This window comes from Gymnogyps californianus, chromosome 20 (genome assembly GCF_018139145.2).
Source record: "Gymnogyps californianus isolate 813 chromosome 20, ASM1813914v2, whole genome shotgun sequence".
In the NCBI taxonomy this organism is placed as follows: Eukaryota; Metazoa; Chordata; class Aves; order Accipitriformes; family Cathartidae; genus Gymnogyps; species Gymnogyps californianus.
The window spans coordinates 1,049,729-1,062,665 of record NC_059490.1 but is presented as its reverse complement, the minus strand read 5'-3'; the positions used below and the strand labels follow the sequence as shown (position 1 = coordinate 1,062,665).

At 44.8% G+C, this 12,937-nt stretch overlaps 1 protein-coding gene across 1 annotated transcript in view; it reads right to left on the bottom strand.

Annotated features, from left to right (window-relative positions):
- LOC127024504 (S-adenosyl-L-methionine-dependent tRNA 4-demethylwyosine synthase TYW1-like) overlaps nucleotides 1-12,937 on the bottom strand; it is a 107,140-nt gene that overhangs the window by 67,497 nt on the left and 26,706 nt on the right. The window contains exons 8-9 of the mRNA XM_050909094.1: nucleotides 8,414-8,466; nucleotides 5,601-5,719 (exon numbers count right to left, since the gene is read on the bottom strand). Of these exons, the coding sequence (XP_050765051.1) occupies nucleotides 5,601-5,719; nucleotides 8,414-8,466 (172 nt within the window). The remainder of the gene's footprint in view (nucleotides 1-5,600; nucleotides 5,720-8,413; nucleotides 8,467-12,937) is intronic.

Below are 12,937 nucleotides of genomic sequence, written 5' to 3'. Positions count from 1 at the left end.
ACTGCCCACTGCACAGCGTAAGCCGGGAATCCTCATCACGGCTGATACTACTTCAGGGACTAACCGCATTTACAGTGACCTTACCCCCACACTTTTGTGCTTGATTTGGCAAAACAGTGTCTAACTAATACTGAGAGCCACCCTGAGCAGCACACCCTTTTGCACAGTACTGAGCAACTGATGCCACCCCACCCTGCGCAAACCTCAAGCACCAACAGCACTGCCAGCGCCTCAAAGTGCCAGCGCTCCTGCGAGCTGGCACACATGCACCCAGCTGAGACAGTCACCAGCGTCTGCTCCCAGCTCACCTGATGGGCCACAGTAACATCTTCTCCTAGAAATGCCTCAGATTATTACAGTGCTGGCAGAGCAGCACATAAAGGCACCAAGACTTTTTTTTTTTTAACCATTGACAGGGGCAGGAACTCGGTATATTCTATGATGTCCTGTCCCCCACGCCATTTATATGGTTATTGCAAGAGCTCCTGGAAGACAGACAGGCCCAAAGCCCACTGGCTTCAACAAACCAGTGAAGAATCAAATCTGAAGGAAACAATGAACCTTGGGTCACAATACATTAATTCTGTAAACAAAAAAATAACCAAATTGAAACACTGGGAGAAGAGAGTATTAACTTAGCAGAACAAGGACTGGTGGCTGGAGATGGAAGGAGACTCTGAGCTTTCAGGCTCAGGTTCTAAGTTTTACAAACTTGCAGCGTCAACTCCTTTGATATTATAATATTTCACGTTTCCCTGAAGAATTTAACCTCTGGAGCCAAGTTACTTAATGAGAAGAAGCTTTTGTTTTAATCTATGTTTTCAGTTTCTTCTTAATTTTTTAATGACCTTATTAAGTACCTCTCCTGTGAGAGATTATTAATTTTTAACCTCATAATTTTGCAGGGCTTACTGTGATTCACTAGCTTTTGGCCACACTTATTTAGATCATCTGAACAGAACTTCAGCTGTTGCCTACTGTACAAGCTAAAGCTGAAATCTTCAGTACAGGTATAAACATCATAGAGTTACAGAAGAAGAAATATGAACCAATTTCTTTACAGGATATTCCACTCTGTCTGGTTTCCTCCTCCTCAGATGCAAAAATAATAAACCCTATTAATTTAAATCTTATGTAGCTGTTCCATCTCTCCACAATAATTGATTGGGCTTTAGACACTCAGCCAGAAAACATAATCAAATCAGGTTTGCCTGGTGATTGTGCTGCAATGGAGTGTCAGAAAGCCTCACTCCCCACACTTGCTCTAATTGATTATAAGATTTGGTCACTTGCACATTTCCATTGGGGCAATTAAGCTAAAGAGACATTACAAACGCAGCGAGACCAGCTGAGAGCAGTAACAGATAGTGACAGACCATTTCTGTAGGGAGAATTATGACTTAGGGATGGTGCAGTAATTAAGGTGTGGGGTTTTCCCCCCACCACCCCCATGCTCTTGATGCAACAGGCTCAGGAGTTCAACACAGCATGACTGCTGCCTTGCAGAGGGAACACCATACAAACGAACGATCTGCTTTTCCTGTCCTCCAAAGCAGCTGCCACATTATAAACCTGCATCACCAAACTCTCAGCCAGCTCTCTGAAGGGGAGAGGCAGGGAAGCACAAGCCAGTGGTCACACCAGTAAGGGGGCACTGGCAGGCTTGATATCTACCAGGGACATATTGCTTCCAGGGACGAGGAAGGTCTCCAGTGCAGAGTCAAGCTACATCTTTTACAAAAACCCTAACTTTGAGTGTGTTTGGATGCTGGCTCCACCCATGATTCCTGGTTCGGGGCCAAAGTGTGTCAGTCACGACCAGCCAACTACAATGACATCCAATTCCCAGGGAAAGAGGCTGAACTACAGCGTTTCTTGCCAAAGTGAGGAAGAGAAAACAAACAGGCTCCTTGGCCTTTTCCTCAGCAATCCTGGGAGAGCTGCAGTGGTTATGCAGCTGGAAACATTGGCAGACTCTACAAATGTCAATCCTGAAAGAAGAGATCAAGAAAAAAAGAATCACAGCAGTCTTATCTGCAACTTAGTGTGCAGAGCTGCACAACGAGACCAGCAAGGCATAAAACCTGTATTAAAAACATTTTGCCAACAGTAGATCAAAACTATTGCTTCATGTGTCTCCAACAGCACAGATGGTAACTGCTAATAAGCAGGTAACACGTTTATCCTACCCTGCCACCGGTGCCTGCAATTCTACATTTAGTCTCACATGATTAAGAAGCTGTAAGGCATGGTGGGTTTAAAATAAAAAGCATATAGATAGCCCTGGCTGCAGAGTTTGTGAACTGTGCTGACATGCAATCAGTAGGGAGGAGAGGGGATCTGGAAGTCCCTTCTTCCTACACCAAATTAACCTGACCAGCACAGCTCACAGCCACATGAAGGCTGTAGCAGCCCAAGCACAGGATCTGAAAAAGCAACCAAAGTGAAGAAAGCTTCTTTCAGCAGCAGTTCTGGTTTATGTCAGGCTTAAGGTGTACATAAAGTGAGCCTTGGGATTAGTCTCGAACTGAGCCTTAAGTCTTCCAACTCGATAGAGGCCTGAGAATAGAAGACAGACAGCTGCAGTCCATATGGAAGAGTCAAACAACTGCAACCCATTTCACCCGCAGAAGGTAAATAAATGAGAACATTTTTCAGCACAGTCCCCTGGAAAGCTGTTTCCTTGCATTCAGGTTGTTACCATTAGTAAAATAAGCATTCTAGCATTCGTTATCATTAGGGCTACTGTTTCCAGGATTCCTCTTAGAAGTGACAAATGACAGTTACAGGATGATGAGTTAGAGGCACATGGAATGTATCGCACATGGCAATTTATCCCAATTACTGCACTTTTCAATTTACACTTGTTTGACTTCCCTGATTCAGTCCCATACTCCAGACGCAGGCTGCTGCTGCTAAGAAATACCGAGTTGGGTCATTTTGAAGGGGAACAGTGTTAAATGGTCTGCAGTGCAATACTAGGAACAAAATGCCTCATTCTGTTGATGTTATTGCTTTCTGTTTGCTGTTTACGATGTACCTTCTGTGTAGGGACAGAGGGACAGTAATATGCATGGCAGTCTTCTTCCTACCAGTACAGTCACCACTGAAGAATTAAATGCACCATTGCTAGCTGATACATGGGGGGGGGGGGGGGGAAGACATGAGCAGTACATTTTTTTCCCAGTCATTAGATTGCTCTGAAGAAAAGCAACAAAACTTGCACATTAAACATGCTATTTGCTGTGTCCTTTCAAGCCAGGGTATCACAGAATCATAGAATGGTTTGGGTTGGAAGGGACCTTAAAGATCATCTAGTTCCAACCCCCCTGCCACGGGCAGGGACACCTTCCACTACACCAGGTTGATCAAAGCCCATCCAACCTGGCCTCGAACACTTCCAGGGAGGGGCATCCACAGCCTCTCGGGGCAACCTGTGCCAGTGCCTCACCACTCTCACAGTAAACAATTTCTTCCTAATATCGCATCTAAATCTACCCTCTTGCAGTTTAAAGCCATCACCCCTCGTCCTATCACGACATGCCCTTGTAAAAAGTCCCTCTCTGGCTTTCCTGTAGGCCCCCTTTAGGTCCTGGAAGGCTGCTATGAGGTCTCCCCGGAGCCTTCTCTTCTCCAGGCTGAACAACCCCAGCTCTCTCAGCCTCTCTTCATAGGAGAGGTGCTCCAGCCCTCTGATCATCTTCATGACCCTCCTCTGGACTCGCTCCAACAGCTCCACGTCCTTCTTATGCTGGGGGCCCCACAGCTGGATGCAGTATTCCAGGTGGGGCCTCACGAGAGAGCAGAGTAGAGGGGCAGAATCCCCTCCCTCGATCTGCTGGTCACGCTTCTTTTCATGCAGCCCAGGATGCGATTGGCTTTCTGGGCTGCAAACACACATTGCCGGGTCATGCTGAGCTTCTCGTCAACCAACATCCCCAAGTCCTTGTCCTCAGGGCTGCTCTCAATCCACTCATCGCCCAGCCTGTATCTGTGCTTGGGATTGCCCCGACCCATGCGCAGGACCTTGCCCTTGGCCTTGTTGAACTTCGTGAGGTTCGCACGGGGCCCACCTCTCAAGCCTGTCAGGTTCCCTCTGGATGGCATCCCTTCCCTCCAGCATGTTGACTGCACCACGCAGCTTGGTGTCGTTGGCAAACTTGTGAGGGTGCACTCGATCCCACTGTCCATGTCACCGACAAAGATGTTAAACGGTGCTGGTCCCAATACCGACCCCTGAGGAACGCCACTCGATGAAATCCCATCGAGAGCACCAATTAACATTTTGGAATAGATTCCCAAATGCAAACTTAACAGGATGACCAGTGTCTAACGCTTATACTTAACCCTAACATGGGAGACAGCTTCAAAGTGCCTTCAAAATTATAGCAGTCCTTTCGCACCGATGCTGTAATTTAAATATTCTCATGAAATATTTCCATTATTAAACTTGAAGACTATGAAAGACAGAAAGTGGTACTCAGAGGAATTTGGCTGGTTTTGCATGGAAATATTGCCATGTTGGACACTCAGGGATGGAATAGGTGTTATTGGCAGCCAGCCCCCTGGGGTAGGCATAAATACCAAAGGAAGCGCAGCCCCCATGGTTTGAATTAGCTAGCAAGGTACAAGACAAAAGAGCTCAAAGAATAACCTCCACGTCCTCCCACTCAGGACACTTTCACGTCACTGCTTTTATTTCTGCTGAGCCTCTCAGTCTCTCTCACCGATCCCATCCTGCACTCCCCCAGCCTAGCAAAAACCTCCCTCGGAAACCCAGGCATTTCAGTGAGTAAGCAGTGCTAGAGCAGCTCAGTTTAGATCCAGGCAAAGCTCTTTTCCTTTAGAGAATTAACAACGAAGTAATTTCTCTGAGAAGAGGGGGTCACTTTACTGACTAAAATGGGAAGTCATTTCTTAACTACTGTTTTAGGAAGGCAACAGTTACCAAGTCATCATCACTTTTCACTCATTGATAATGCAACTGAATTGGTGGGGGTGAAGGTACTTTAAATAAGAAAAATGGTCCAATTTCAAAACAAAGATACTCACATCGCTTAGCACCTTGGTGGCTTTGCACAACATGAGCCAGCCCATGTTCTCCAGAGCACCAGGAGCCACGGGGAGTCCCAGTCAGTGATCTGCAGAGGGAACCAAACCCCTACCAAGTGCTTGGTGCAGGTGGCAGTGGGAATTGCAGGGCGGTAGATAGAGAGGTGTCTGTCTCCTGCCTCCCTGATTCCTCCTTCCACTGGTCCCCAGCTAGTCTGAACTTGCTGGGGCCCAAGACCTGGCTGCACAGGACAGAGCTCTAGGGGAGGTGGCACTGGGGAGCCCTCAGATCCTCTTCAGCCTCCAAGATGTGAAGCCCACCCACCCAGCTCACCTCCTGCCATCCCTGACCCACAGGCTCCACAGCTCTCGGAAGCAGAGGCGTACAGGCAGGAAGGGGGAGCAACGCCGCTCCCTTCCAAACCCTTCCTCCCCCGATTTCCAAGTGAAAAGGGCACACAAGCAACACAGCCCTAGATTGAGGAACAGGCCAGGGACAGAGTGGAACAGAGCCCCTATCCCAAAGTAAAACTGCATCGGTATTTTACCTCCAGCAAAAGACGCATTTGTTTGCGCAAGCCAGGCTCGGTGTGGCCTCCATGCAGCGGTGGCTCTCAATTCCGTAAAACGTGTGTTTGTAGCAGCCTCCTCGGCCTCGAAGCATCGACTAACAGCAGAGAAAGACACATACAAATACCAAGAAAGTTAAAACACACCATCTGTAACCAAACTGAGTGCAAAGGTTTGAAATCTGCTCCCTGGGCGTATTTGCAGTTTTCAGTCACTAGTAACTTCGGTGTTCAAAGTCAGCCGCGACAGACATTGCAAGCGAGGTCACGGCTGCAGAGCAGGTCTGAACAATGACAGATGCAGTCTGTTTTAAGAAATTCATAGCACACAGATCAGTATATAGCGTGACTGTTTATATACATCCTTACAGAAAAAGAGGCATTTATGATGTCAAATTTACAACTGTTTTAGAGGAGAGAAACTTTAACATAATCAATAACTTCTCACTTGCAAAACCACAGCATAACAATGTGCTTTACTGAAGCTTTTAACTGAATCAGCCAACAAAAGAAAGCAGGTAAAGCCACTTAAGCTGCAAGAAATATTATTGTAAAAGCTCACTAAAGAGTAACAAGGATCAATTTCAAGGCTGCCCTATTGAACGCTCAATTCTCTTCATTTGTCTGGTAGAGTATTTCTTCTAGCACTAAATTAAATAAATACCCTGACCTTATAAACCCTCATTCACACCAGTCAGCGGCTCCAGCAGGATGCTGCACTTTCCTTCACGGCAGAACCACAGCAGCCTTCCCATCGGGATTTAACTCCTATTTAGCATGCAAGTTGCTTGGAGCAAAGACTGTCTTTCGTTATCTCAGTTAAATAATAATAAATGAGAAAGAATCTTTACTACTCTCAAGAGAAAATTTGAAATATGACATAGGAACTTTTAATCTACCTTCCTCTACCTGAAGAGTCCTGGTGATCCACAAGAAAGTCTCCAAGGAGCAGCAGGGAAAGAATATACAGGTAACCCCTAACATATGCACAGCCTTGTTATACAGTTGGAAGATTAAACAAAATGGAAAATGCTGCTTATTCTACCCATTCCCCAACAGAGATTTCAGGAGATTCACAAATTCTAGGAGAGCAAGTTATATTTTGGATTTCATAAGACAGCCAAATCAACAGACTCTTCCTAAAATTGGCAGTTTTTATGCTCTTTTCCAGAATATGACAGAACACAGTCATTTTAATCTGAGATATCGCTATGAAACTCTACTTAATACTAATCCTTCTAGCCCTGCTCCTGCTTTCCACTGATACAAATCTCAAACAAGCCTCCTGAAGATATTCACATATTGGTGTAAATCTGAGCCAAAGCCACTGCCTGTAACCAATTTCAGCTCAATTTATTAGAACACTTTACATTCAATTCCTGCTTAAGCTAAAAATAGTATGGTTCTTTCTGAGCACACAGAGCTGCTATTTATTTTGTGAAATGGCTTTACAGTGCTGCATTAAATTCCGGTTCTTTAATAAAAAGAGGTTCTCTGGCTTTCTCTCTCAGTCACAGCATTGATGAAGTTTGACAAGTTTTTCTTTAAACATTTCATGGCCTTCTCTGACGCTAAAAAATGACAGAACAGAGAAATACTTGTAAGAGTAAACAGCAGAAGCATCAGTGGGATCAGTACATCTCACAAATATTCATGGCAATACAGCGGTGGGCTCTTTAAACTATTCACCAGAACAAGTCTTTTGATGAAAGAGTTCATTGATACCAGGCATTTCAATAAGAAAACCTCACTGCAGCCACCCACTTTGGTGATTGCCATTCAAAGAGGTCTTTTCAAAAATAAACAAAGTTAATCATGCAGCAAAAGAGCGCTGAGAGACCAAGGAACTGATCACTGCCACAGTGCAAGAATTAGAGATGTGCTGGCATTTTAATGAGGTGATGATTCCCCTAGTTTATCATCCCACGAATGCTGAAAGCTTTAGTATGTTATATCAACATTACTCCCCAAGTGTGTAACATTATAGACCAGCTTTCAACTTGTGAGCTTCTCAGGGACCTGCAAAGGACAGCCGAAACAATAAACATACTGAAGTTGCTGAAGTTTGTTCTACAGGGCTCCGTGCCTCTGCTGGGAACGTTTCTAAGTCTGCAAACTACTTGAAAAGCTACTGGCTTACATAGCCTACAATACACAACTGCAGGGCTTGGAGGATGACTTTCTTCATATATATGTGTACATACACACACACGGACATATTATACACAACCATATACATACACACACACTCCCACAGAGTAATTTTTAAAAAGTCCTAGCATTAACAAGTGACAGTTACCTCGCTATCTAAATCTTACTTGACAAATGCTGAAAACCAGTGGAGGAGCACTGACTGTCGCAAACCAGATATATCAGTCACAGAACAACAGGTTCAAATGCCCTTGTGTGCCCATTCAGGTGTAATGACGGACTGTGTTATCTTTGTTTCCGAAGATCTCACACTGGTGACGTAACCTTCCCACTTTTCTCTGCGGTGTTCTGCTCCTGCCATATATTTCAGTAGGCAGGAGATACTTTAGCAGACAGCAGAATAACAGGAAAAACAACAGAAAATTATGTTCCCAGCTCTTTGCCATGGTCGCATTCTCACTCTTCGCAGCGGGATTTTAATAGCTTGAAATGCAAAACTACAGCTTGGAAGATGGAATTTGTTTTTGTGCAAGTAATACCACATTTTTAAAGGATGTGTCATCTGGAAATTGTAATACCTGAATAAGCCTTTAGCTTTTTTTTTTTTAATTTATAAGATGAGAAAAGAAAAGCGAACGTACCTTTGTCCATCGGCAGAGCTTCACCCCAGAATGGCTTCCAATCAATTTGTAACCTGAAAACAAACAAACAAAAAAATCAAACAATTGATTTTAACCTGCAATAATTGATACACAAAACATACAAATTGATACACAAAATTATTAAGCATCACAGTCTCAATGCTGCTCTTCCCCATTGCCCCAAAGGTGACACCACCACCAAGATATCAGTGCCCACCCACAGCACTCTCCATTTGATTCTGGGAGCCTGAACATCAGAGCAAAGGCCATGGCCAGCCAAGGGACTTTGGCCAACTTGAAACGGTTTCTCTTAATGGGAGATTTATTTATATTGCTCAGTCTTGTTTGAATCGACAGGGGGTGGCCAGAAGACTTCTCCATATAACAGGACAGCAGACTAACAGGTCTAGCCCAGCCATGTGGGATATCTCATTGACCCCAAGGGACAGCACATGGGAGGGAGCAGGACAGGGAACCAGAAGCATCTCCCTGGCCCTAAGCCATCACCCTAGAACAGACTTCCCCAGAACCAAGGAGATCTAATTCCCACTGCTCCTTGGCAGGTCTGACCAAGCCTAGAGGATAACATCTGACGCACAGCGCAGCTGCGAGGGCAGAGGAAGAGAACTGAAACGCAGGGCTCAGCTTGAACCCAAACCTCACAGCTTCACCAATTCCATCTCCACTGGCCGGGGTGGAGCTGCAGTGAGGGAGCCACTGCTCTGTGCCCGGAGGAAAGCTGATCTCACATCACTTCCCCACTCCCCAGCCAAGAACAACACAATTTCATTTAAATTTATTGGTCCAGGAGGATTAATTTCACAACGTTCGTTAAGCACTAAGTACTATTATTACCCAAACTGCTTGAGTTGGGTTATTTTCCTCTTTGAAAAAAGTGCTTAGAGACCAGTATGTCTGAAGGATTAAAAGTCACTTCAAAATCAGCATAAAAATAAGAGGGATTTGAGAAGCCTCACTGTGTCATTCACATGGCAGTGTTTATACGTCAATGGCCTGGTTGTCCCCAAACCCAGCACGTCTCAACCAGCTGCTTTAGGCTGATGTTTATATTAACACTTTCAAGGGAAAAATCAAATTCTAGGTATCAAGTCTCCTTCCTGCCAACCAGCATGAACTTAATAGGGAAAAAAGCCTTCTGCTCAGCCGAAGAACTGGCCTTCACCTCCTACAACGAAAAGTAGCACAATTGCCCTGCCCTGCCTATTTGTCACCGTGCATCTCTTGCACAGCAAGGTCCCAGGGGAGTGCGACTGCATCCCAAAGTCCCCCACACCTCCAAGGACACCGAGCCAGCCAGGAACTACAGTGACAGCAGATGCCACAACAACTGCACCAGCTAAAAATTAAACCATGTGAAGACACACATGGCTAACAAGGAATCACACAGCATCTAGAGAGCACACTGCTCTTGTTACTCTGTCACTTAAACCCAGCAGAGATCTGCCCAGTCTCCTCTTTCTTCTTGACCTGCTGTTTGCTCCTGTCTCCTCCCACCGCCTCTAAGCTTGCTGGGGGGTTAGGACACATGTGATTTTAGCCTGATCAGTTCCCTGAGGTGACTCTCCAGGAGACTGTATGAACACTTGGGCCAGCACAGGGGAGGTGGCTGGCAGGAGCAAGCAGTGGGGATCCCCTGTTGGATGGCAAAGGGGCCAGTTGCCAGATTAAGTGAGGCTTTGGGGACTTCACTGTCAGGCTGCTCCCATGTCCTGAGCTCCCTCTCCCCCTCCAGCTCTGTGGGAATAGACAGTATTTCAACATTTTCCTCCCCAAATGAATAACCCCCAATATAGCAAGGAAGAAAGAACTGCTGTAAACCAAAAAGCCTTGGTATTTCACATAGCAGATCATCCAATCCTTTCCTGGAGAAAGACATCAGTGTAACCCTGCTCAGCACTTCTAACATGGAACTGATAGTCTCCAAAGCCACATGCAATATTGGGGACACCTTTATCTAGGACTGGATGAGACCCAGAAGACCTTGTGGCAACTTCTGACTGATTCTTGTCAGAGGCACAGCCAAGTACGCACAACTGCATTTGGCTGCATCACATCACCTCTCCCACCCTGGGTCTGTCCTGCCTATTTCTTCAACATTTCTTTGCAAACAGGTTTGTCCAGCAAGGTCTAATCTCACTTGAGACCTCCCTGCGCTGCTAAAATCTGTGTCCTTACAGGATTTCTTGACGAGCCTTGAAAATGGTGCTGCATTCCTCCTCCCTCTAATACAGCTGTCCAAGCCAGACTCTTTGCTGATGTCAACCAGCACAGCCCTAGCCTTATTTTTTTCCATTTTTCAGAATCCAGCAACAGCATTCATATAAGATTATTCTCTCACAGATCACTTGTCAGTAGAAGTAATATGGCTGCTTTAAAATAGGTTTTAGATTAAAATTGGAAATAGGACATGCTTGCCCAGATCTGCTACTGAGTTGTTTGAGGGAAGAGAGGAAGCAGCTAAACTGAGCAAGGTGCCAAGCTCCGGAGCCCAAAGCTGCAGCATTTTCTCTTAAGTTACTTAAATCAACTTCCACCATGTGGATCGCCCACAGCTTCCTTTAAAGGCCAAGAAAATTGTACATGTTCAACATCAAAACAGAGTCGTACAAACTTCAGCCAGCTTTAGTGATGAGAAGGGGTTTACTCATCTTGTTTGCTGCTGCCAGGAGACACAGCTATGGTTACAGGAAGAAACAGCATATACTTGCAGGCAGAACGTCTTAAAACCACTGTACGAAGCTGTTGAACTCAGGTCTCCACCACATAGGTTCCTCTGGTAGAAAGTGTGGTTACCCTGCTAAGCCATCGCAGTGAACACTGGCCATGCCATGCTTTTTCAGACTTGGATATTAGATAAAGTATCAGTGACCAAGGCTGAACACTTTTTACACATCTACTCTAGGCGAGCAGAGGCTTTCCACCCCTGTAAAGCCTGTTTCTTCAAGCACGTGCTTAACTGCTGGCTAGTAACACAGGCAGCAAACCAGTTTGGGCTAAAAGAAAGTACAAAGGGTTAAGCAAGAACCAAGCAGTGCTAAGTTTCGAACCAAACATGTGAGAAAATGAGTTCAAGAACCAGTCTGAGGGTCTTCTCAGTTCTGTTTCCACATCCCAGCTTCTGCTGAACAAGCCTTTTGAAAGCTCAGGCTAGCTCATCTCTTCCATCAGCTTTGCCACAACTTCACTGTGGCTCTGTCAAGGGAAATGGTGGTTGAATCAAATCTTACTGATGGCCCAGAAGTCTGCACTTATGTATGCCCAGGCTCACTGGGAACACATTCACTACTTTGCTCTTAAGGTATATTACTTGGGAGCAATAACTCTTAAGTGAATATTTGGGTACAACACCTTCCAAACAATACAGTGTGTTGTCTTGATGGGACTCTGCTCACAGTCCCTATGTATTTTCAGATACTAAGGCTGACAAAACCAATCCATTTATTATTTCTACAGCCTAATATTCAAAGGATTCCTTAAATTATAAGCAGGCTCATAGTAATCAGCTCAGCTCCTGACTAAAGGCACAAGAATGTCTAATCTGAAGTCTGTGTATTAGTTGATGCTGCTCTAGATGATAAATTTTGAATGACCTAGAAGCCTGCCAAACTTCACTGAAATTAAGGGTCATTTTTTACTATAATAAGACATGAATTAAGCTTTTAAACAAGCTTTTGGGCAAAATGAGTGTTATCAGGCAGTAACACTAGGCTGATAAACATTTGGTGTTTGCTCGCCCTGACAATCCAACTGGAGTTTAATAGACCACAGACAGACTTTTAACCGAAGAGATGGCCAGCGTGACAGATGGTGACTGCTCCGTTGTCTGGGGCAAAACTGTTCTGCGACCGTTTAAAACTACATTGCAGCATTTCAACTCTATCATGTAAATAATAGTTTTAAAAGTCCATTCTCTGAAATTCAAAGAATTCATCAAGGGACCCTACTGAGCTCTCAGCCACTGAGACAGGACACCCATGCCTATACACCCATGCCTATACACCCATGCCTATACACCCATGCCTATACACCCATGCCTATACACCCATGCCACATTCCAGGATATCAAGGTATTCTGGTTGTGATTTTGCTAGTTTACCAGTGCCATACACATAACAAGTCTTTCTAAGCTCCTGAACGTGGATGAATTATATGCATATGTGAGCAATTATGTTATTTTAATTTTGAAAGCAGAGCATATAAGATAAACCAAATTTCTACAAGTACAACTGTCCCTATCAGAAGCAGTTTCATGATATCTGCACTATCTAAAAACCGCATCTGTAAGACAGCCATACTGAACAGCTTTCAAAGATTGCTGACTACCCCGACGTGGCAAAATGTCCAGAAGAAAACCCAAAGACAGCTTCCAGTTCAGATCTTCACAGCACCAAAAGCTTGCTTCAACAGAAGACTTTGAAAGCACAAAGCAAAAGACTTAATTATGGAAGAACAAAGTAGATCAGTGGTTGAAAAATCCCCAAAAGGTACAAGAAAGACTTAGCC